Source organism: Brienomyrus brachyistius, chromosome 8, assembly GCF_023856365.1.
Source record: "Brienomyrus brachyistius isolate T26 chromosome 8, BBRACH_0.4, whole genome shotgun sequence".
In the NCBI taxonomy this organism is placed as follows: Eukaryota; Metazoa; Chordata; class Actinopteri; order Osteoglossiformes; family Mormyridae; genus Brienomyrus; species Brienomyrus brachyistius.
Genome location: NC_064540.1, coordinates 17,701,950 through 17,728,212, shown reverse-complemented (window position 1 = coordinate 17,728,212; position 26,263 = coordinate 17,701,950). Strand labels below are relative to the sequence as shown.

Below are 26,263 nucleotides of genomic sequence, written 5' to 3'. Positions count from 1 at the left end.
GTTCTTCCAATATACAGTCATTTATTTTTAAATAAAAGAAAAACACATCCTCGTCGTTTTTACGGATGACAGATTGTAGTTTTAAATTTCACTTTACCCTTTTCCATAAATTCAACAGAATTTTTTGTTGTCCGTTTGTCCTCGCATCAACATCTTGATGACGAACAAATGCTGAGACATGTTAATGACGACAAATATTGCGACGCCATGATGACGGTAACTGCGCTGAGTGTTGGGTTGTGACTCTCAGCGCACGTGCCTGGCGCCTTACAGCAGCTAAATGCAGTCGCATACTTGAAGCTTTTGTGCGTTGATTCAGTCTAGTGTTAATTATATTAAAACAAGTCACATTGGTTGCAGAAATGCCGAAAGTGAAGAAATCCAAAGGCGGCGGAGGGGAGAAAAAAGTGCCGACGTTGGCTCTTGCTGATCAGATACTTCAAGGAGATGCGGTAAAGGCTACTAACCGGGTGAAGAATAGGGATCGCCGGCAGGAGGATGAGGACGAGTACGTGGATGAACGTCTGTCCCGAAAGATTTTACAGCAGGCACGGATACAGCAAGAAGAACTTGAGACCGAGTATGGACTTGGTACATCTTCGGTGACCAAGAAACAACCCTCCACCGTTTTAGGTGAGTTAAAAAACTGCGAGGCCTAGCATCGTTTCGTGATTGCTTATGTTAACTGGCATTTCGCTGGTATTTTGATGTGGCCATGCAATTATTATGTATCCCGACATTAAAGACATACAAGTGACAGTTCACTTCTGCATACAGGAGTGATCTCTCTGTACAACAGCAGTATCGTTTGTCCCGACAATATTTCAACTGGATTTTTCTCCATCTTTTACTGGAAAGTATCATCCAGATCTGCACTGTTATCTTCTTTTTCCAGCCTTAATGTTAATTAAATGCCATTTCCCTTACTAAATCTGTCTACATGTATCTACCCAGGCTCTGGGTCTCAGGATCCGGATTCTGATGAAGAGTGGCCATCTTTGGGTGTAGAAGGGCAATGTGAAGACATGGAGTTTGGCTCTGTAGTTGAGGTGGACCCTGAGGATGAGAAAGCTATCCAGATGTTTATGAACAAGAACCCACCAGTCAGGTAAGATCCGTTAAGAAGACTGGCACATTTCTGTAAAAAAAAAAAAAGTAACTTTTTTTTCTACTAGTATAAGTTGTTCTTTAATAAATAAAGCATTCATGTTCGTCTTCCCATGCAGACGAACGCTAGCCGACATCATCATGGAGAAGATTACTGAGAAGCAGACTGAGGTGGGCACCGTGATGTCTGAGCTTTCGGGCCGTCCCCTCCCGCAGCTGGATGCCAGGGTCATCGAGGTTTACAAAGGCGTCAGCAAGGTGAGCCGGGACCCACAGAGGAGCCTAACAGTGTCTGCGTCGTTTGCTGTGGCTCCTGCTTTAAAGAACACTCTGTCGGCCTAAGATTCTTGCCAGCTTTTCCACATGGCCAAGTTTTCCGTTTGTTTCTCTCTTAAGAAGCCATTTCTAAATCTCTTAAAATTGTAGGCTGATGTGAGGCTCTATGGGTTAGGACTCTGTCTGTGATCGAAAGTGCGTTGGTTCTAATCCTGTGGCTGGAGGAGTGATGTCTTTGTTGGGCCCCTGAGCGAGGCTCCTCAAGTGCTCTGGGGACTGTCTGACCCCACTGTCTCAGCTGTATGCTGCTTTGGATAAAAGTCTCTGCTAAATAAATAAATATTAAAAAAAACAAACGTTGTGAATTTATCAGGCGGTCGCCATCTTTGGTGTCTTCTAACGTAACATATGACAACTGAACTTCCTGCCAAAATGGATGACATAAAACAATTCCTTGCATTTTTGTTTAACTACTGAATAAGCAGCATGTGGTATCTCGACTCTGCAAGCTTTGGTGTGACCTATAGTCTGCTTGTGAAGGTCCTGTCCAAATATCGGAGCGGGAAGCTCCCCAAGGCTTTCAAGATCATCCCAGCCCTGTCCAACTGGGAGCAGGTTCTGTACCTGACCGAGCCGGAGACCTGGACCGCCGCTGCGATGTACCAGGCCACAAGGTGACATGCTTGTCGTTGTCTAGAAAGGCTTGGTTATGGGGGGGATCATTAGCGGGGAGCATTACGGCTTCACACCTCCAGCATTGCAGCTTCAATTCCTGCTCTGGCTCTGTGTGCGTCTAGTTTATCCATTCATATAGCCAAGAATAGGGGTGGCATGGTGGTGCGGTGGTTAGCCGGGTTCGAGTCTCCGCCTGGGTCACATGTGTGTGGAGTTTGCATGTTCTCCCCATGTCGTCGTGGGGTTTCCTCCGGGTACTCCGGTTTCCCCCCACAGCCCAAAAACATGCTGAGGCTATTTGGACTTGCTAAATTGCCCGTAGGTGTGCATGTGTGAGTGACTGGTGTGAGTGTGCCCTGCGATGGGCTGGCCCTCCATCCTGGGTTGTTCCCTGCCTCGTGCCCATTGCTTCTGGGATAGGCTCCGGAACCCCACGACCCAGTAGGATAAGCAGTTTGGAAAATGGATGGATGAATGGATGGCCAAGAATGTGTGTGTGTCTGTGTGTACATGCATGTGTGTGTGCGTTTGCATGCTCCGGGTGGTGTGTGTGTGTGTGTGTGTGTGTGTGTGTGTGTGTGTGTGTGTGTGTCTGTGTGTGTGTGTGTGTGTGTGTGTGTGTGTGTGTGTGTGTGTGTGTGTGTGTGTGTGTGTGTGTGCACCCTGTAACAACTGTCATCCCATTAATAGTATCTCTTGCCTTGTTCCCTTTGCTTCTTAGGTCAGGCTCCAGCCTCTCAGTGCCCCTACATTAAATAAGCTTTTATCTAATGCATCAATGACTTGGTTATGAATAGTATGTAATATAAAATAGGCTTGGAGCTTCAGAGAAACTGAAATGTTTGATTATAGCATGTAAAAGTAAGCCAGCCCTCCCCTGAACTCTACGCAGGATCTTCTCCTCCAACCTGAAGGAGCGGATGGCCCAGCGCTTCTACAACCTGGTTCTGCTTCCAAGGGTCCGTGACGACATTGCTGAGTACAAGCGCCTCAACTTCCACCTATACAGCGCGCTGAAGAAGGCGTTATTTAAACCCGGGGCCTGGTTTAAGGGTGAGCAGTATCTGAGTGTTTAGGTTTGCGTTTGCTTCACTAGAAGCTCTCTACCCAGAACTCAGGTCCTTTGAACATGAACGCAGGGTAGTATAATTTTTTGTTTTTTAGATATTTCTCCCGTAACTATACCCTGCTTTTTGAGGGGACTGAAGCTGCGTTTCTGGTCTTCCTCCAGTTTCAGATCAGCACACTTTTAATATAAGTTTAAACCGTATTTATTTATGTATTCGATTCACCACAGTGCTTTGAAACGGCCATCCATAAAGATGTCATAGGGCTTTGTCATTCATGTAAGTTAATGGGAACAGAGGCCTGGGAATCCTGATCCCGGAGTGCCGGTATCCAGCGGGTTTCTATGCCATCTGACGAGTTAATATCTGCCTGAGGTCAGATATGGTTCATCAGAGAACTGGTAGGATGGAAAACCTGCTGGACACCGGCACTCCGGGATCAGGGCTGCCTAATCTTGCTGTAGACTGTGTATAATCTGCATTATGGGGGAGGGGGATTTGTCCACTGTTCTATGAACGATTCTGTGGATGTATAGCTGTCTCTTGTTCTCACATTGGCCAGTTATTTCTGCGCAGCTTTGAACTTTTATTTAATAATTTTTCAATTATAATGAGGTTCAGATTGCCTCTCTGCTATCGTTGGCTTTCCCTGCCTGGCTGTGACCATCATGCCCCCCCAGGAATCCTGATACCGCTGTGCGAGTCGGGAACCTGCACACTTCGGGAGGCCGTAATCATCGGCAGCATCTTAACCAAGTGCTCTGTGCCTGTGCTGTACTCTAGGTATGTGGAGGGTTTGTGGGGGGGTGGGGGCAGGCTTGTGTTTTTGTGTTCCCAAATCACATGACCTCTCACATGACCCAACCCTCGTGCCCCCAGTGCCGCCATGCTCAAGCTGGCCGAGATGGAGTACAATGGTGCCAACAGCATCTTCCTGCGGCTGCTGCTGGACAAAAAGTACGCCCTGCCCTTCCGGGTGCTGGACGCGCTGGTGGCTCACTTCCTGCGCTTCCGTACGGAGAAGCGAACCCTTCCTGTGCTGTGGCACCAGAGCCTGCTCACATTGGTGCAGCGCTACAAGGCGGACCTGGCCTCCGAGCAGAAGGGGGTGCTGTTGGAGCTGCTCAAGTTCCAGACACATGCCCAGATCTCCGCCGAGGTCAGGCGGGAGCTGCAGCATTCGCAGTCCAGGGACGAGGAGGTTGGGGTCGCGCCTTTGATGGTGCTGGACTGAGTGGAATGGACTTCAGGGCTTTTGGGTCATTGTTTTCTGGAGTTCCTTGACTTCTGTAATCTGACCAGCTGCTCCTCCTATCACAGCCTGACCCCCCCATCTCTATGCCTAAAACAACTCAATCCAGGTCCCTTGCAGCTACAGTAAATCATGTAGCCTGAAGCCATTAAACTCCATCCCACTGTTTAGTTAGGGTTATTTTTTTTCTGAAGGTTTCTAACTGAGGTACTAGCTCTCAGTATCCCCTGGTTGCTTAATTTTCAGTCCATGGACCTTGGACATTCACTTGATCTAATCTAACCATGAGTTTCCTGCCTGGAAGATCCACAAGAAAGATTATCAGAACAAGAGAGTGTAAAAGACATGATTCCTCATTAAAACAGCAGCTTTAGCACGTTGTTGCAAGATGACGCTTCCATTAATATCTCAAAGAAGAAACAGATCTAAAGTACAAATTGAGATTTACTCTCGAATGGGAATGCAGCACAGTCACAACCAGTAACTGGAAAGTAAGGTTTGATTTTCCTCAGTTTGTTTTTGCCATGATCCAGTTCAACTGAAATAAACCACATTTGCTGGTTCCATTTTCTTGGTCTTCCTGCAGCGTATGCGTCACTGTACTTTGTCGTATGTCTTCAAACTGCAAGGTGATGATACGGCGGTGAAGCTCAGTAAACGGCCGAGTGTGATGTACTCTGAAAGCTCACTAGGTGGCGCTGTTGCCTCGACAGAAGAAAAGACGAAGAAATTCTGATTCTGCTGCTAGTGTTTTAGGAGGGAAGAATGAAAGCATCAAGGAGTATGAATTGTGCCCTTGAGAGGTAAAGTGGGCTATCCCACAAAAACAAAGTTTTGAGAAAATGAGCTCCAAAGTTGATTTTTTTTTATTTATTTTTTTTAAATCAGTGTGCCTATACCCTACAATTGATATATATCATAGGCAGCACAGAGGTATGATTTAGATAACTTATCCAATTGAAAATATTCAATAAAAATGGGGTAGGGATCAAAAATGTGGGATAGCCCACTTTACCCCTCAAGGGCTCAATTCAGGGTTATAAATTCTGATATGTACAATAAATGTGGAATGTTTAATACTAATGTTTGATGTTTCTTATGAGCGAAATTAATATTTTATGAGTACATTTTTAGAATGATCTTTGTAGTAATTTGCTCTGGAGTCACCAGGTAAGTTAATTGATTTAATTTCCTTTAAAAGCTGCACACATAAAAAGATTAGCATTTATATATGTAAGTGAAATTCATTGAGTTTCTATTACACACAAAATCCTTCCTCGAGGGCGTGTTGTACCGGTCACCTGTGTTCCCATAAACTTCAGCTGCTCCTGCGATCCTGTTTCATTATGGTTATTTGCAATTACTCATTTAAAAAGAGAATGGGTCATTCTGTAATAGGTAATGTATGTTAGGTCTGCTTGCACACATTTCGTCCTTCACTAACTTCCTTCACACTTTGGTGCATTACCTTCCAGGTGAATTGTTCACACCTGTCAAAACTTACCTTATATTTACCTGCCTGTTCAGTTCTTTCTGGGGTTGTCTACCTTTGATTGGTTCCCAGTGTTGTCTTGGTTTTGATTCTTGCTTCATTCACATTTTTTTATTCTGCCTTGTGATTTGGATCTGCTTGCATATCGCCTTGTTTTGGACCTTTTTTCTGACCTCACTTTTGCCTGCCCCTTCTGTTCCTTCCCTCGGATTGCCAGAACAGACTGTTACTTTGATCATGATTACAGCTTCGCCCACTTACTAATGCCCACCGGTTCATGCACTCACATCATTCAGTAAACTGTGTAATCATTTGCATGTGGTTCCATGTGTTCTATTGTGATAGTGGCTGATTGTGAAGTTAAAGCTAATTGTTCCAAATGTAAAGTTTTGTATCTAAAAAAATCATTATCATGTTTTTTTTTTGATAGATGAGACTGTATTTCCTCATTGTCATACAAGATAAAAACAGTGCAGTAGGAAGTGGGCTGGGGGGTGTTCTGTGAAGCAGCCAATCAGTCCTCTAATTATGGCGATGCTGCAAAAACCTGCATATACTACGGCCCTTTCTGGATAACACTGGCCACCCACGTGCTGCACAACAAAATAAGTTAAAACAGAATGAAACCATTGGTAAAAATAAAATTTCCAGCACTATTATAATAATAATAATTGATACTTCATTGATCCCCTGTAGGGAAATTATTTTTACGCCTCCCTCAACTTGCTCTTTGTGGAGTAGTGCGAAGGGCTGCCACCCGTAGCAGCGCCCAGGGAGCTGGGGGTTAAGGGTCTTGCGCAAGGACCCGCAGACGTGCTGAGGCTGGGTTCGAACCTGCGACCTTCTGATTACAAGGACACAGGCTTAGCCTACTGAGCAACACGCTGCCCCTATTGTGAACATATTGCATTTTGTTTACGGATTTGGATGGAAGACTGAGAAAAGGGCATTACAGTAGTGCACATGGAGAAGGACACGTGGAAATGGAAGAAACTGAAACAAAAAGGTTGACATTACTACAGAAGAACAAGAAACAGCATTCGCTGTGAGTGCTGAAGTTCCCTCAGAAAACCAGGGGTTTCCAAGAGAAGAGGCCACTCATAGAAGGTCATGGAAACCGAAACAAAGACCACGATGCTTCACTGCAACAGCCAAACCGACAGATTTTACCTGTTTTAATTACCACACGTAAGTCTGATGATTTATTTGACATTTTTATTACTAAACACCAAATTAGACTCAGACATGAAGGGAATGTAGTTCTCATAAACTTTGACTGTACAATGAAAGAAAGGAGATACATAACTGTGAGCTTACCCGTTTTTTTTATCTAATGTTATCTAAACTAAACCCTCCATACAGTATTACACATCATGTGTATGCTGTTCTTACAGTGTGTACCAATACCAGTTTAACAGCCAGCTAAACTACTTCCATTAAATGCAGAAGTGACAAGATTTTAGTTTTTCATCTTTAATAAGATGCCAGGATGCATTCATAAATTAGGAGTGAAACTGTAAAATAATACAATAAAATATATATCAATTCCGATTCCAAATACCATATTTTACAATTTTATAATGAGGAAATTTAACAAAATGTAAATTGTTCTCTTGTACATACTGAATAAACTCAAAATATACTTTATTTTTTAAAATGTGTACACCTCGTTTTACACGTAAGTCATCACAAAATAAAAAAACAAGCCTTTTCTCTATAAGCATCCTAAGCACTAAGTAGCTGCTACACGACAAACAAGGAATAGGGCAATTAACCCCGGGATTAACATGCTAACAATCTTAAACATTAAGGCACTTAACAAGCTTATTAACGCGTCATCGTCACTTACATTCTTTCGTTTTTGTTATATCAACATTATATAAAGGTTATTTACAGACGATGCTTTCTCACGCACAAAACAAATTACAGTGCAAGATTAAGCGACAACAGGTTTGCTACAGGAGACACACGGCCAGTATCCCACTTACTTCCCTATTCAGATTGAAATATCGCGAGAATCCCGTGGGAATACCACCACTAGGCGGAGCCAAATACAAACAAGCACTCATGTGAATAGGCAGAACAATGTGTATAAATGTGACTATTTCCGTGCGTATAGTCTGAAATCACCAAATCAGACATTGTTTTCTCAAGTTCTCAAAGCAGCACCACTGGACATTTTTACCTTCTCACAGACCATTGACGGTATTGTTAAGACAGCTGATCTTGTTTTCGGAGGTACGCGTTGTTAGTGGATACGGGGAGAGCTGGGACGTAGGGCCCTCCAGCCACTCCTCCAGGCACCTCAGCTCCCACACCACCTCCTCCAGGGCCTGACTGTACCCTGAGCTGCCCTCTTCATCAGCTACGGGACGGAAGCGCGTGATCTTCCCCATTTGGGTGATGGCAGCACACACGCTGCTATTCTGCTGCTGAGTAATCTCTGTGGGTCTCTGGTCCGCCTGATTTCACTGAACGTCACCTACTTGATGGTACTCTCTACCATTCGCGCTATTGATTAGCAGTGACATATCGATGTCTTGGTGACTGAGCTCTCCAGCTAGAGTGTGGCGGAGGAGGCTCTTCCCTGGATAGCATGACGAATCACGAGGCACAGAGGCTGGCAAAATTTGCTGTGGTAATTCTGATCTGGGCCCTCACTCGGCCCCCAATTGTGAAACCAACTCCTTGTCATTAGTTGCTTTATTTCTAAGGTAACCACATTTCTGAGATCTTTCGCACACCCTTTACACCATACAAAGTAAAATTTCCTCCTTCACATCTGCGAAGGACAAAGAAGGTCATAAAATAATGTGAACTTTCAGTTCTCGTCTCACTGCATCATCAGCCAAACCCTCAAAAAAATCAAAAAGCAAGAGGTCCACATCACCCAAATACAGAGCATCCTTTAGAGCCATAGAGCAAAGGCAACATCTTCTTGGGGTTCCTGCCGACAGCTAAACAAAGGGAGCAATGGACTGTAACAGGTGTCTTATCACCATGGAGGCACCCCAAGGTAGCGAAAATACAATCAACACTATTCCTTTCTTTTTCTGGCACAATTCAAATTTGCCTTTTAGCCCCCCCCCCCCCTTTTAACAATTAACACCAAGTCAACCTGAAGCTCTTGGTGCAATCCACCCAACTTAAGCATACACTACATATTGTTTTCCCATTCTAGACTGTAGACCAGGGGTCACCAACATGGTGCACTCGGGCACCAAGATGCACCTAAGGACCACATGAGTCACCTGCGGACCTGTTCTAAAAAATAACACAACTCACCTGTTAGCAGCGTCTAAAATTTAATTTTATCCTGTTGCTATTCTTCTTTAATCACATTTGCATTCGTATAGATTTGAAAATGACAATATCTGAAAAAAAGCATTTAAATCACGTTCATTATACATGAAGTTTAGGAGGGCGTTTCAAACTGGTAGCCCTTCGTATGGCCCAGTACCTGAGAAGTAGCTCTGAGTTTCAAAAAGGTTGGTGACCCCTGCTGTAGACATTTATGATCTAGGCTAAACCTTCTATAGAGTATTAAACATGTTTTCAATAAAAGCTACCGCTTTACAATCCGTCTCCGTGCACAACTGCCACGTAAATCCCACTTCCACTTTTTCTTAAATGCATGTGGAGTCAACGTGCAACACAATTGGGTGTTGAGTGCGAGCCTCCCCACCCATCAGCTGACGCACCTCATTTACATGGAAGCTGAATAAACTCAGATAAAATCCCCCAAAAAAACAAACACAAAAACGATCCATTCGTCTATCATAACCCCTTACATAGGTAGCTCTTCCAAATGGCAAAGGGACACAGTGGAGCCGGATTTGGAAACCCAAAAGCCGGGATAGAGGGGCTCAGTGAAAGTGGACTGGAACCTGTGCACAAGGGTCAGTTTTCCTGAGGAAACACTATAAAAAGACAGAATGCCGGCTGGCTGGTCCAGGTACACAGCTATTCTTTGTGTGAAGTCTTGTATAGCTATTTCTGTGTCCTTCTTATTGTGAATAGCAATGTAGTTCTTATTAGTGCAGTACAGAACCCAGGACTTATCATTGTAGCCAAGCCTGGAATCATCACCTAGACCTTTTCTACCGATTCCTTTATAAGACATCCCTATCGTAACTCCATACGTCCCACCCCACTCAGCTTCCCAGTAGCAGCGATCAGCCAGACCCTCACTGCACAGCACTTGTTCCCAGCAGTCAAACCTATGTGGGTGATCAGGATATGGCTGCTCCTCCGTCCTCCAAGCCACGTTCCTGTTCTCATCACTCAGAATCAGGTTTACGTTCACTGTGTTGGGGTCCAGCGTGGGCCGACAAGTATCTGCAGACGCAAGACAGCATCACTGATACAGTAATTATCTTTATGGTTATCTCTATGGTAAAACCATAGAGATGCATGGTAACTCTGATGTGCTTCAGATAGTTTTCTCTAAAGATGCAAGATGCCTACAATGACTAGTCTGGTTTTGGAATCAGAAACATAAGCATGTCACAGAAAATAAAACGATCTTAGTGAATATCTGAAACAAATAACCTATTCCTTCCAAGAGGTGAGATATTAGACGCAATGAAAGCAGACTTACACTTTCTTGGCACGGGTAAAATCCGGCATTCTGCACTATGGTCCACACTGTTGAAGAATGAGAAGGAACATACAGGTAGCTTTGCTATTCACACTATAGACCGTTTTCGGATGGTGTGCATTTTTATATGGCACAAAACTCAAAATAGAAATTACACAAAAAATCTCCACTCTTACTTCAGCTTCTTCAGTTTAAAACTGGGGTCCTCCAGGCAGGCAGATAGCAGCCTAAGTCCTGACTCCCCTGGGTGATTGTAGCTCAGATCCAGCTCTCTCAGGTGTGAGGGGTTTGAATGCAGAGCTGAAGCCAGAGAGGTGCAGCCCACCTCTGAAATCTGACACAGGGACAGCCTGCAGAGAGAAGCAAAACACAGATCATACCAAACATTCTACCAAGATGCATCTTCCAAAGAATCTGTACAATGGTTTTTAAAATGTGATGCAGGTCCAAAACAAACAGTGTTGTCACACATTTCAGTGTTTACAATTAGACTGCAAATATATGAAACAGTCATTTCAGGGCCAAAGACTGAGAGCAAACAACACCACTCCTCATTTAAAAAAATAGCACAGTAATAAAAAAAAATATTTTCTGGCCAATGTGCAAATTTATTACCAAATTTTGGACACCCAACAACAATGCACATTGAAGTGAGCAAGATCATTTAGGTAGAATAGAAAATGTTGTTAAAATGTCCACTTCATGAAGAATAAAAGAAACTGAGTATGGAAGGCTAAAGTCGTAAGCATAGCCACAGTCACACCTTTGCTACTTTGGTTTTCATTTAGTGACCATTTTTCGAAACGGTCCGGTCGCTGGAAGGGAATTCGGCTGCTAAAGGAGGAGTGGTTGCAATTTACTATTTGGGTTTTGTGCAATAATTTGAAATTTAAAAAAATCTGCTAGAAAATTTATCGAGAAATAGATGAGAAAGATATGAGTGTTGAGTTAACATGTGAGCTTCCATCCCAGCACTGGATGCCAGTGCTGCAGACGGCACATAAGCGCACTGACACAATAATTCACTTCACTGCATCATTTCAGACTCGGCAAGGAATTCCCCAAACAAACAGGCAGGACATGTAAGTCTCACACAGAGGGGAAGGTTTGTAGCCCCCACCCAGGAGGAGTGAGGCAGACATGTAACTACATACTAAAATAAGGGGTTAAGATCACCGCCCTCCCCCCCCCCCCCCAAAAAAAAAAAAAAAAAAAAAAAAAAACAATGTTTGCTACTGAGCAGACATGCAGCCAGTTACAAGAATTATGGGTCTGAACCCTCTGGAAAAAGGCAATGAAAGGTTCAGTTCCATGTAACTTTTCTTTTTTATATATCCATCTGGTCATTTTGATGGATGTAGGCACATATCTTGATCACTGAATTTCAGGTTAATATTTGGGTACACTATATAATGACACAGACTCTTCAAAGAAAACTTAAATTTAGAGGTGTTCACCTTCATACTGTATATCCAGTGTTACAGTTTGAATTCCCCAGTAAATACTGACCTCAGTATCTCCAGTTTCATGTGAAAATACCTTAGTAATACTGACCTTAAAATCTCTAGTTTGCAGTGTTGATTCCCCAGTCCATTAGAGAGCTGCTTCACTCCTAAATCCTGCAGGTCATTGTCACTGAGGTCCAGTTGCTTCAGGTTTGAGGAGTTTGAGCTGAGAGCTAAGGCCAGCCATTCACAGCATTTCTCTGATAGGCTACACCTGTTCAGTCTGAAGACAAGTACTTAATGTCATGATTATGTTGTTTTTCTGCTAGTTATATGCTAATTAAATGCTCATTATTATTATTGATAATATTATCCAGTTCATAGCACTTTTGAAAACATTGTATAGGATACTACTGCATATAGTACATTAGCTTTTATTATTAGATGACATCAAATTGATGATGTCTAGAGACAATATAGAGGACATTCCTCCAGCATGATCTGTCTTATGTCTGGGATACATTTATAAATCCTACACCAATGTGTACTGGAAAAGGGGGGGGGGCACATTCTTCAGTATGTTTTTGCTTTTCCTTCTTTGCTGTTAACTTGACAGGTTAAGTCTATTAATAAAAAGAGTATTGCTCTTTGTTTTACAGTTAGTCTATCTCAAACCAAATACATCTGCTTAAAGCTATTTATGCAGCTATTTTATACATCAAACCAACACCCATCAGAGACTAGAATAGAGATCTCTATTCTACAGATTCCTCAGAAATACTGACCTCAGAATATCCAGTTTACACTGTGGACTCACTAGTATTTCGGACCTTAGAATCTCCAGCTTACAGTGTGGATTCCCCAGTAATACCGACCTAAGTGTCTCAAGTTTACAGTGTGGAATCCCCAGTAATACTGACCTCAGTATCTCCAGTTTACACTGTGAACTCCCCAGTCCAACAGAGAGTAGCCTCACCCCTGAATCCTGTAGGTCATTGTCACTCAGGTCCAGTTTTCTCAGGAGTGTATATTCAGAGCCGAGAACCGTAGTCAAAGATTCACAGCCTTGCTCGGTTAACTTACACTGGTCAAGCCTGAAAAGGATGTCAAATACATTCTACATATTAGAACAGAGATTTGTTGATAGTTTACTATACAAACTATATTTAATATTCTGGTTTATTTCTAGAAACCTAGTGTAAGGGGACATACAGTGGTGTGTGGTATTTGGAATCTTATTTGGGGGGACTCTTATTTTGATGGGTGTGTGTCAGGACAGGGCTGAGGTGTGCCCTCGGCACCCAGTTGCGGTTATTAAGGGTATCGGTTTCTCGGATGTTTAAATAGTGCAGAAGTGTAATGGACGGGGAGTTCGGCCGAGCTTTCTGTTAATGGCGATGGGAGCTGGTAAGAGGCGGTGCCTAAATGTCTTTGGTGGGTTCTAGTAAGGTGGGTTAAACCGGACGGGTAACGCTTCTGATTGGAATTGACGGGTGTTTCCGCAGCTCTTATCCTAGTCGATGGTCAAAGATGCTTTTTGACTGTTGTAATTGTGAGAGAATATATGGAACACCATTGCATGCTATTGCAGTGCTTTAACTGACTAACCCTATGTGTGCGTTTGTCATTGCCTTTGCTGTGCTATCAGTAGTGTTGTGTTTTGCTTGTAATGAAGTGGCTTTTCCGTAATTGGTGTTGATTTTATCGTTTGTGTGCGTTTGTATATATGCAAGTGGCACGGACGCTGTGTGCGAGTGCCTGTGTGGGTTGCCTAATTAATGGTGTTCAAATAAATAAGCTGTATTTTAAGTTTGTTGTGTCCTTCCTCACCGTATCCGCATCGTCTCCCAAGTCAGCAGAACGAATTTATGTAGTGGGGGGTATATGCTTATATTGGGAGCAATTAGCTTTAGAGCTGTTATCGTGGTTTGCTTCCATGTGAGGTCTTACACTAAAAACCATAGAAGACCTGTGATATCCTATTTAAGGTTATGTACTACCTTCCAGTAGCGATCACATAGAAGAAATGGTTAAACATAAATGGAGACTGATTTGAGGATGCTAACTGGATGGACCCAAAGATATCTGCATGCAACTGTGCCATGCGGTTAGTCAGAGAATATTCAAATTCAGTTTTATTTATAATTATAGAGTATACTTCCTAGAAGAGCTGTCCAGTTATACAAGGTCAGCCTTACTATGCTACTGTATCACACTGCATAACATCATTACTCTTAAAAAATTAACACCTCACCTGAATTTCTTAAAGATTTATAATATTAGTCTTCCAGGAGTACTTACAGGGCTACCCTGGAATACTTGATGACTGGTAACAGTTTCTCTAGTGCTTCGTCTGATCTGATGTATTTCTTCAGGTCAAATACATCTTGCACCTCCTCCGATGTTAGCAACACAAAAACCAGAGCAGACCAATGTACCACTGAAAGACTTTGGTCTGATAGATTTCCAGATCTCAAAAAACTTTGGACTTTCTTAATTAAGCCGGTATCATTCAGTTCATTTAGACAATACAACAGATTCATTGTCTTCTCTGTTGATAAATTCTCCTTAATCTTCTTCCTAATGTATTGATTGATTCCCTCAATATTCAGTGAGATGCTCTCTGGCAGTAAGACTTGCAGGAGTTTCTGATTGTTATCTAGCGAAATGCCGAGAAGGAAGCGTAGGAAAAGATCCAGGTGACCTCTGTCACTGGCCAAGGCCTGATCCACTGCACTCTTGTGCAAGTTCAAAACGATTTGGCTTGTCAATGTGTCGGCATGGGTTTTGTCAAGCAAAGGAAGATTGCAGATGCTGGTTCTGTGTACATGAAACACATACAATGCTGCCAGGAATTCCTGAACACTTAAGTGCACAAAGCTGTACACTTTCTTCTGAGACATCACATCTTCCTTTTTAAACATTTCTGTACACAATCCAGAGTAGATTGAAGCTTCTTCTTGATGAATACCACACTCTTTCAAGTCCTGTTCATAAAACAATAGCTGTCCCTTCTCCAGTTGCAGAAAAGCCAGCTTACTCAGTTTGAAAATGATTTTGTTGGATTGTAAAGACTTATTCTTCATTTTTCTCTGATGATACTTCTGTTCAATGATGTTTGTCTGAATGAGCAAGAAATGAATGTACATCTGTGTTAGAGAAGTAGGGATAACTTCGTCTTCATCTAACATCTTAAGAACGGTTGCTGAAATCCAGCAGAAGACTGGAATGTGACACATGGTGTAGAGGCTCTTTAACTTCTGCAGGTAGGAGATGACTTTCTTTGCCATGGTCTTATTACCGATTTTCTTTCTGAAATACTCATCCTTCTGTGGATCATTAAACCCTCGTATCTCAGTCACACGATGGACACATTCAGGAGGAATCTGACTGGCTGCTGCTGGCCGGGAGGTGATCCAGAGGTGAGCAGAGGGAAGGAGGCTTCCCTTAATGAGATTTGTCAGTAAGACGTCCAGTTCTGTTACCTCTCTTATATCACTACAGTCATCACAGTTCTGGAAATCTAGAAAAAATCTACACTCATCCAGACCATCAAAGATGAACAAAACTTTGAATTGATCAAATTCACACTGTTTCATTTTCCTTAGTTCTGGAAAGTAGTGATGAAGAAGTCCCATAAGACTGAACTTTTTACCCTCTTCAAGATTAAGATCGCGGAACTGAAGAGGAAACATGAAATGAACATCCTGATTTGCTTTTCCTTCTGCCCAGTCAAGGATGAACTTCTGCACAGAGACTGTTTTTCCAATTCCAGCGATCCCCATTGTCAGTACAGTCCTGATGGGATGCTCTTGACCAGAAAAGGGTATAAAGATGCCATTGCAGTGTATTGCTCTCTCCTGTCTAATTTGATTCCTAAATCTTGTCTCGATCTGCCTCATTTCATGTTCATTGACCCATTCATTCTCAGCTTCCGTGATGTACAGGTCAGTGTAGATGTCACTGACAAATGCAGCATCCCCCTGCTTTGCTGTCCCTTCAAATACGTGTTCATACTTCCTTTTCAGTATTGCTTTCAGTGTCTGCTGTATCTTCAGCAGTCCTGAAAATAAAGATGAAATGTATGAAAGTTTAAATAATGCCAATTAAAATAAAGTAGTCCAAAGAAATGTATTCATTAAAAAAACTAAACATCTGATCACTCCAATCAATGACATGAATCTGAGTCTAGACTGAAAATCTTTCAGCCATAAATATTCTTACTTCTACTGTTCTGCATCTCTTGTAGCTCTGGTTGGATGAGTTTCTCCTTCTGGTCAATGTCCCCATTCATGTCTTTTTTCTTGGACAGACTGCCAGGTACAGGTGACTCAGGCTGGTCCACCTGGCAGCTAATGAAAGGACATAATCACCGACCTTCCAGTAGTTATCATCTAAGTATGTAGCCACATGATAAAATCTTAATAATAATAAAAACTTTTTCCTCCTCCTCATTAAAATAGTAGCACTATTTTGAACCCCCCTTGAAATTTGCTCCCACCATGCAGTTAGCAAAATCTACGAAGACGGACACCCCCCAAGTCCATGAAATTTACCCCCTAAAGTTTATTTCTGACTATGGGCCTTATCTCATCTCCTTTTATCTCGTCTCTTCTCTGACCGCACATGAGAATTTTGCATTATGGTTAAACTGTAGAAATTCAGTGGAAACGCAGCATAGAGCAGGGGTGGGCAAACTACAGATCTTTTTAATCCAGCCTGCCGAAGTCTATTAAATAGACATTGGGGACAATGCACAACGTTAAACATACCAGATTAAGTATGTTTACATGTAATAATTCAGAATTGTGTTCATTTTTCCTCACCATGACAGTTACATTAAAAGTACACATATGTTGGAAATGAAATGTGTTAGCCTGTCTATAATGGAAGTGGCCAGTCTTATAATCGAAAAATTTCATGTTTGTCCACCCCTGGCTGAGAATGCACCATATACTCTCCAGAGTGTTGGAGGTCATATGGCACATCGCTGACTAAAGCTGTGTTAACAGTGGACTAAACACGTTCCCAGACTTCTGCCCTATAGCCTAGGTACTGGGTCCTGGTTGGGACCCTTTCCCATCTTCTCACGACAGCATTGCTTGGTTGGGATCTTCAATGTGCCGTATTATTCCTTTTTCTCCACAGCCCTACCTCAGCGGGCTCCAGGCACCACCCACTCCTCCCGCTCTCACAGCTCCCGTTTCCCTGACACAGGAGACTATGATAGCAGGTGAAGACACTGCGGCCTGACAGTAGCCAGCAGTTGGGCTTGGTGCCATGTGACTATATACAGTACATATGTAGCTCCATATGCAGTAGGGCTTAGTGCATTGTGACAATATGCAGTACATATGTAGCCCCATACGCAGTAGGGCTTGGTGCCCTGTGACTATATACAGTACATATGTAGCCCCATACGCAGTAGGGCTTAGTGCCCTGTGACTATATACAGTACATATGTAGCCCCATACGCAGTAGGGCTTAGTGCCATGTGACTATATACAGTACATATGTAGCCCCATACGCAGTAGGGCTTAGTGCCATGTGACTATATACAGTACATATGTAGCCCCATACGCAGTAGGGCTTGGTGCCCTGTGACTATATACAGTACATATGTAGCCCCATACGCAGTAGGGCTTAGTGCCATGTGACTATATACAGTACATATGTAGCCCCATACGCAGTAGGGCTTAGTGCCCTGTGACTATATACAGTACATATGTAGCCCCATACGCAGTAGGGCTTGGTGCCCTGTGACTATATACAGTACATATGTAACCCCATACGCAGTAGGGCTTAGTGCCATGTGACTATATACAGTACATATGTAGCCCCATACGCAGTAGGGCTTAGTGCCATGTGACTATATACAGTACATATGTAGCCCCATACGCAGTAGGGCTTGGTGCCCTGTGACTATATACAGTACATATGTAGCCCCATACGCAGTAGGGCTTAGTGCCATGTGACTATATACAGTACATATGTAGCCCCATACGCAGTAGGGCTTAGTGCCCTGTGACTATATACAGTACATATGTAGCCCCATACGCAGTAGGGCTTGGTGCCCTGTGACTATATACAGTACATATGTAACCCCGTATATGTAGTACGGCTTGATGTCCTTACATCCATGACCATTATCAAAATCATTATCAACTTAAGTAGCCCTTCGGTTGATGTGTACCAGACTGGATAGCTGTCTTTTACATCTGGCATCAATGAGTCTTGGCTGCCCAACAGCCTGTCGGTGGATCTTGGTCTTTCCATCCTCAGATTGCTCTAAGTAGGTACTCACCACAGCTGACTGTGACTCCACAAGCCTTGTCATTTCACAGATGCTCTGACCCAGTCATCTGGTCATAATGATTTGGCCCTTTTCAAAGTCACCGAGATCTTTATCTCTTCCCATTTCTTCTGCATTTAACAAGTGGACTACCCGTGTTGAATGTTGACTTCCTGTCTAAAATATCCCATGCACCGTTTTTTATGAGATAGTTAACATTACCCGCTTCAGGTGGGACTGGTCATAATGTTTTGACTCATCTGTATGTATATATAATATTTTTATAATAAATTGTGCATTATGTTTTTGATATGCACCAATAAGAAATAAGCAAAGAAAACATGTCCCATCCATCCATCCATTTTCCAAACCGCTTATCCTACTGGGTTCGCAGGGGGTCAGGAGCCTATCCTGGAATCAATGGGCACGAGGCAGGGAACAACCCAGGATGGGGGGCCAGCCCATCGCAGGGCACACTCACACACCATTCACTCACACATGCACACCTACGGGCAATTTAGCAACTCCAATTAGCCTCAGCATGTTTTTGGACTGTGGGGGGAAACCAGAGTACCTGGAGGAAACCCCACAGCAACATGGGGAGAACATGCAAACTCCACACACATGTGACCCAGGCGGAGACTCGAATCCGGGTCCCAGAGGTGTGAGACAACAGTGCTAACCACTGCACCACCATACCACCCCAGAAAACAAGTCACTCATGCTAATGATCAAGTAATTATTTCCATGAGTCATATGTGGTAACCATCAGTACTACCATTAATAAATGACATTCATTAACTAAATTTGCATGGGTCATTCTGTGAGTGAGGTAATCCATAGGTCTGTAAAACTCTGTAGGTTAATTAACGTGAACAAGGTTGACAGTAAACGGTAGTTCAGTGTATCAACACTGCTCTAAAACATATAAGTCACCTTGTGTCAAATGAACTCTCTCCTTTAAATTCAATTGGGGGTCTCATTGAGCCATCGCTCTTCATGGACAGACAGCTGGGTGCAGGTGACTCTGATCTCTCCATCTGGGGGCTGTAAAGACATGAGTGAGACATCAATTAAGTTTAACATATTTTAAGAAGAAGGAGGAGCACAAGGTGAGGTATAAGAGCAGAGGAAGGTGTGCACAGGTGGACTATGTCCTATGCAGGAGACACAACACCTTAAAACACCTTAAAAAACTGTAGGTTGTGTTTTGTTTGAACACCTTGTTGCTGTATCCTTGTGCTTAAAGATCATCACCACCATCCCGGTGACTAGTGCTGAAGAATAATACTACACAAAGCAGACAGAGTAGCCTCACGATCTTGTAAGCGATGAGGAGGTGGTCTGGCTGTGTATGGCCGCTTTTCCACAGCACCAGGTACCATACTTTTGGTACTCTAGGAGTGAAAGGGAAAGTTTACCAGACAATAGTAAGACCAGCTATGTTGTATGGTTTGGAGGCAGAGCTAGAGGTGGGAGAGCTGAAGATGCTGCAATTTCTTTTGGGAGTGACAGGGATGGACAAGATTAGAAGTAAGTGTATAAGAGGGACAGCACATCAGAACAGTTTGCGGCAAGTTTAAGTTTAAGATTCAGGCAAAAGGAGAAGAGGAAGACCATAAAGAAGGTATATAGGTGAGGTGAGGGAGGACATGTGGGCGGTTGGAGTGACAGAAGAAGAGGACAGAGAGAGATGGAGAGACATGATCCACTGTGGTGGCCCCTAACGGAAGCCGCCAAAAGGAAAAGAAGAAAAGGTTTAATTAAATGACTCCTTTCAAGTTTAATATTAAAAAGTGTAGTATTAAAAAAGAAAAACAATAAACGTACAGACTGAACCAAAAAGTCACCTTGTGTCAAATGGATCTTCTTCTTTAAATTCAATTGGGGGTCTCATTGAGCCATCGCTCTTCATGGACAGACAGCTGGGTGCAGGTGACTCTGATCTCTCCATCACAGAGCTGCAAAAGGAACATGGTCTACAGTGAAAAAGTGGAGAAGCCATCGTGTATGTTCAAATGTGTTCTCAGCACCCTGAGTAGTGCTTGCATCTTCTCTCCGTGGCCCTGCTGGTTTCCTACACATTCAAATGTTACTCAGGTCAAATATCGGACTTAGTTCACACTGAACATTCTGGAAGGGAACAAAAGAAATTAATGTATTTTTAGACAGAAAACCAGGCACAGGTGACTCACCTTTTGTCTGCTTCACGTGCTGTTATACAGGAAGACAGCCTTCATACACAGACACCCTGCCATCATACACAGACACCCGACCTTCATGCACAGACATCCGGCCTTTATATATAGACACCCCGCCTTTATATACAGACACCCTGCCTTCATACACAGACACCCGGCCTTCATACACAGACATCTTGCCTTTATATACAGACACCCCGCCTTTATATACAGACACCCTGCCTTCATACACAGACACCCAGCCTTCATACACAGACATCTTGCCTTTATATAAAGACACCCCGCCTTTATATACAGACACCCGGCCTTTATATACAGACACCCTGCCTTTATATACAGACACCCTGCCTTCATACACAGACACCCAGCCTTCATACACAGACATCTTGCCTTTATATAAAGACACCCCGCCTTCATACACAGACACCCCGCCTTCATACACAGACACCCTGCCTTCAAATACACACACCCTGCCTTCATACACAGACACCCTGCCTTCATACACAGACATCTTGCCTTTATATAAAGACACCCCGCCTTTATATACAGACACCCTGCCTTCATACACAGACATCTTGCCTTTATATAAAGACACCCCGCCTTTATATACAGACACCCTGCCTTCATACACAGACATCTTGCCTTTATATAAAGACACCCCGCCTTTATATACAGACACCCCGCCTTTATATACAGACACCCTGCCTTCATACACAGACATCTTGCCTTTATATAAAGACACCCCGCCTTTATATACAGACACCCCGCCTTTATATACAGACACCCCGCCTTCATATACAGACACCCCGCCTTCATACACAGACACCCGGCCTTCATACACAGACACCCTGCCTTCAAATACACACACCCTGCCTTCATACACAGACACCCTGCCTTCATACACAGACACCCTGCCTTCAGACACAGACACCCTGCCTTCATACACAGACACCCTGCCTTCATACACAGACACCCTGCCTTCATACACAGACACCCTGCCTTCATACACAGACATCCTGCCTTTATATACAGACACCCTGCTTTAAATACACACACCCTGCCTACATACACAAACACCCTGCTTTTATATAGAGACACCCTGCCTTCATACACAGACACTCTGCCTTCATGCACAGACACCCTGCCTTTATATACAGAAACCTGGCCTTCATAAATTGTGCATTATGTTTTTGATATGCACCGATAAGAAATAAGCAAAGAAACCAAGTCCCATTCATCCATTCATTTTCCAAACCGCTTATCCTACTGGGTTCGCAGGGGGTCAGGAGCCTATCCTGGAATCAATGGGCACGAGGCAGGGAACAACCCAGGATGGGGGGCCAGCCCATCGCAGGGCACACTCACACACCATTCACTCACACATGCACACCTATGGGCAATTTAGCAACTCCAATTAGCCTCAGCATGTTTTTGGACTGTGGGGGGAAACCGGAGTACCCGGTGGAAACCCCACAACGACATGAGGAGAACATGCAAACTCCACACACACGTAACCCAGGCGGAGACTCGAATCCAGGTCCCAGAGGTGTAAGACAACAGTGCTAACTACTGCACCACCATGCCACCCCAGAAAACAAGTCACTCAGGCAAATGATCAAGGAATTATTTCCATGAGTCATACGTGGTAACCATCAGTACTACCATTAATAAATGACATTCATTAACTTAATTTGCATGGGTCATTTTGTGAGTGAGGTAATCTATAGGTCTTTAAAACTCTGAAGCTTAATTAACGTGAACAAGGTTGACAGTAAACGGTAGTTCAGTGTATCAAGACTGCTCTAAAACATATAAATCACCTTGTGTCAAATGAACTCTCTCCTTTAAATTCAATTGGGGGTCTCATTGAGCCATCGCTCTTCATGGACAGACAGCTGGGTGCAGGTGACTCTGATCTCTCCATCTGGGGGCTGTAAAGACATGAGTGAGACATCAATTAAGTTTAACATATTTTAAGAAGAAGGAGGAGCACAAGGTGAGGTATAAGAGCAGAGGAAGGTGTGCACAGGTGGACTATGTCCTATGCAGGAGACACAACACCTTAAAACACCTTAAAATACTGTAGGTTGTGTTTTGTTTGAACACCTTGTTGCTGTATCCTTGTGCTTAAAGATCATCACCACCATCCCGGTGACTAGTGCTGAAGAATAATACTACACAAAGCAGACAGAGTAGCCTCACGATCTTGTAAGCGATGAGGAGGTGGTCTGGCTGTGTATGGCCGCTTTTCCACCGCACCAGGTACCGTATTTTTGGTACTTCCATAATGTGCCAAAAGTATGGTACTTCTTTTGAGTCGGTTTTCCACTGGCGTAAAAACTGGTACCGGCGCCGCATGACAGCATCAGTGACCGCCCCTGACTGACATCATCACAACGTGCGACACGGTATTTCTTTCGCTGACTTCAAACGTGTTAAAATGATCCTTCACTTTCCTGTAGTCTTGCTTAAGTTTTTTTTTTTCCAAGTAGATTTGTTCGATGTTTAGCGTGTGCCCCATGTCTTCCAAGCGGCTTGCTACTACGGCAAATACTTTTTTATTTCGAGTATTTTCGGCGATTAAAGCCAGTGTTTTGTCCATCCTTCCATTTTACTTTTTTAATATTTTTCTTTCTACTGGTTTTTATTTTGTTTCTCGCTGTTCGCTATGTGTTTCAAAAGATGCCGGTTGTATTTTGTGTTTCAGCGGCAGGCTATTTGCATAACCAATCGACAGCAAAACGTTTGCCAGTCCCACCCCAAAGTACCGAAGTACCAAAGAAGTACCACAGCTGGTTTGGCACTTTCGGTACTGGTACTCGACCGGAAGTCAATGGAAAAGTGAAAGTATGAAAAGTACCGTACTTTGTGCGGTGGAAAAGCGCCCTATGCAAACAAATTATGGTGCAAAGACACACAGGCAGTTTCCCCAGCTCTGCACATCGCTTGTTGAATTAATGACCGTAAAATGTCGACCCTTCTACATAACGCAGGGATTAACAGTGATTGTTATAATGGCAGTCTATGTACCTCCAAGCGCTGATCTGAAGGGGGCTATGGGCAAACTTTATAATGCAGTCAGAGAGCAACGGTTGTTTTACTGAAAAGCATTCTTAATCGCTGCTGGAGATTTTATTGAGGCAAATCTCAAGTCTGTTTTACCAATGTACACCAACATAAAGAACCCCTACAAAGCAACACTCCTCCCCCACATAGGCATTTCTGACCACCTCACTGCTACGTTAATGCCTGTATACTAACCATGAATGAAGTCAAACTGGTTCTCATTTCTGAGAATGCAACCACAGGGTGTGTTCTCTGCATTCCTGGATTGTCTAAAAACCACTAAGTGGAAGGTCATCAAACAGGCTATATTTCTACTGTAAAAGTCCCCAGATGTAAACATGACAAAAAAATCAAGATGGGACACCTATGCGATGTTCAATGGGTCAATGTTTCAGAGAACCACCTAGGTACCTAAAATAAAAAATGTCACATATGACAACAGCATTGACATGGAGGAATACTCAGAGTACGTCATCGGTTAAATTAATAAATGCGTAGAAGATGCTGTGAATACTATCAAGACACGTGCCAACCAGAAACCCTGGCTGACTTTTGGGTATACTGATAGGAATGCCGTGGCAAATGAATTTTTTAATAAAAAGCCATTGTACTGTGGTTGTTATGCTTATAGTTGCCTTCCCGATCGTGGCGTGTTTGTTTACCCTGTCCGATCCTCGTGTGTTCCTAGATTGTATAACTCTCCCACCGTGTGTGCACCTTACAGTTGGGCGTCTGACCACCTTGTGTTCAGCTGGATGTATTTGGGGGTCCGCTGGACGTGGAGTGCCTGCTATAGTTCTGTTAAGGACTTCAAAAAAGAACGTGTTCTTCTCCTTAACCTCCACTGCTCTCCCGATGTCTCAGTCAGCCCTGCGCTACAATATGAATCGATTTTTTTAAGTGATATTTGATTATGAATCTATACCCTCAACCATGTTAGTCATATTTTAGATGAAATCGCTCACCGCTCGCTCCAAAACCGTGGTGAAGTTCGTTGGTTTTATGTTCGATATCTAAACTGCAATATCTTCGGGATCATGACGATAATTCTTTTCAGATTAGGCTCCACATGTAAAGTTAAACGAGGAGAATATTTCACACTTTTAGTTAGCTTCACATTCTCCAGTAATATGAATTAAAAATACAAAGCAAGACGGGAATATCCTTCTGCTCACACAAAAGTGTCGGAAAACTGAGGGACTATCTTGAAAGTGCAATGCAATTCACCATAACACCACTTCTACCGCATGTGTCCTATAACCGTCTATCAATATTGCTGTTTGATAAATTGTAATACCGCCAATCAACATTAAAGCAAACTCAGTGAGTTCCCCTGGCCCTCTCTCATCTTTCACACCCTTTCCGGAAAGTTTCACACTCATCTATTTTCCAGAACAGCATTGACGCCCAAGGAAACGGCTTGCAGCCACTTCAGTTTAATATTTTATTAGTACCATTTGTAATAGCTATTATATATACACAATGGTAATTATATATGCATTATAAATATCCATCCATCCATCCATCCATTTTCCAAACCGCTTATCCTACTGGGTCGCGGAAGGTCCGGAACATTATAAATATATACAAGAATATTACAACAATTGTCATAGTTATATTCTTAACATTCATTAAACAGCCTTTTAAGCGGCTACTTTTCTTTTACTTTACGGATTCTTACTTGTACATGTTGTAGTCAGTTGATAAGTGTAATCGGTTGATAAGTAAAAAAAAAAGATACAAAATGATTTACTTGCATTACATATTAAATAGGCTATGACAGTGGTCAGCTAATAAAATAGAAATTTAACGTAGCCTTTAAAATGACTGATGAGAGGTGAACCTTGAGAATGGCTGTTGGATGACAATATTTTAAGAATTTAAGAGTATTACAATTGTATAACTATAACAAATGTCTCTATAAACTGATTTGTCTGTTATAAAATATTACCCTAAAGTAGCCGCTTAAAAGGCCGTTGGATGAATGTTAAGAATATAACCAAGTCTAAAATATTTTGTCTCTGCTTATAAATGTTCATAAACGTTATATATTCTATATAACAATCTTTACTTCATGAAACATATGAGTGCAGTATAGATATTACCTTGTATCGGTGTCCTGATTCACCGTAAGACTTTAATTTCGCTTTCTCGCATTGCAACTGCTGATAAACTGTGAAACCGGTTTGACAAGTCAAATTGTCATTCATCGGTACAAAGCTACTTCTCATAACTTAATTCACACTAGGAAAAATAACATTCAAGTCATGGACCTGGACGTACGATCCTCCTTTTTACTAGCAAGCAATAAGCCTTATTGATAAATATATGAGAATGATCTCCCAACGCTATGAGTGTTGAGTTAACATATGAGCTTCCATCCCAGCACTGGATGCCAGTGCCGCAGACGTCATGCACATAAGCGCACTGACACAATAATTCACTTCACTGCATCGTTTCGGATTTGACAAGGAATTCCAAACAGGCAGGACACGTAGCCTCACACACATACTAAAATAACCGGTTTCAACCCTTCCCCTCCACGAAATTTGTTTGCTACTGATCAGAGACACAGCCAATTACAAGAAGTTACAAGTGAAGTTTACTTCACTCCCCGGTTAATGAAGGGCTCAGTCCTAAGAGGACCCCCAGAATTTTGTTTCTGGTTACAGACCTGATGGATGGCTGCTGTGTAACACACTGAGCTAACATTTCATCTGGTTATTCTGTTGGATGTAGGCACATATTTCCCGATGATGGTTGGATAAGTTTCCCCTTCTGGTCAATGTC

At 42.9% G+C, this 26,263-nt stretch overlaps 2 protein-coding genes across 2 annotated transcripts; one reads left to right on the top strand and one right to left on the bottom strand.

Annotated features, from left to right (window-relative positions):
• Positions 1-177: 177 nt before the first annotated feature.
• On the top strand, positions 178-4,943 carry bysl (bystin-like). The gene is made up of 7 exons (XM_049022979.1): positions 178-633; positions 955-1,108; positions 1,227-1,365; positions 1,924-2,057; positions 2,951-3,111; positions 3,806-3,908; positions 4,005-4,943. Exons 1-7 carry the CDS (start codon positions 363-365, stop codon positions 4,357-4,359), a joined length of 1,317 nt encoding a protein of 438 aa, XP_048878936.1. The 5' UTR covers positions 178-362; the 3' UTR covers positions 4,360-4,943.
• A 4,529-nt stretch (positions 4,944-9,472) lies between these two features.
• Positions 9,473-25,596, bottom strand: LOC125747778 (NLR family CARD domain-containing protein 3-like). The gene is made up of 10 exons (XM_049023262.1): positions 25,579-25,596; positions 20,057-20,167; positions 19,143-19,253; positions 16,139-16,266; positions 14,216-15,977; positions 12,835-13,008; positions 12,024-12,197; positions 10,646-10,819; positions 10,470-10,516; positions 9,473-10,207 (listed from the first exon to the last, which is right to left on the bottom strand). The coding sequence occupies exons 2-10, from the start codon at positions 20,158-20,160 to the stop codon at positions 9,657-9,659; spliced, it is 3,225 nt and encodes a 1,074-aa protein (XP_048879219.1). The 5' UTR covers positions 20,161-20,167; positions 25,579-25,596; the 3' UTR covers positions 9,473-9,656.
• Between the last annotated feature and the right edge of the window lie 667 nt (positions 25,597-26,263).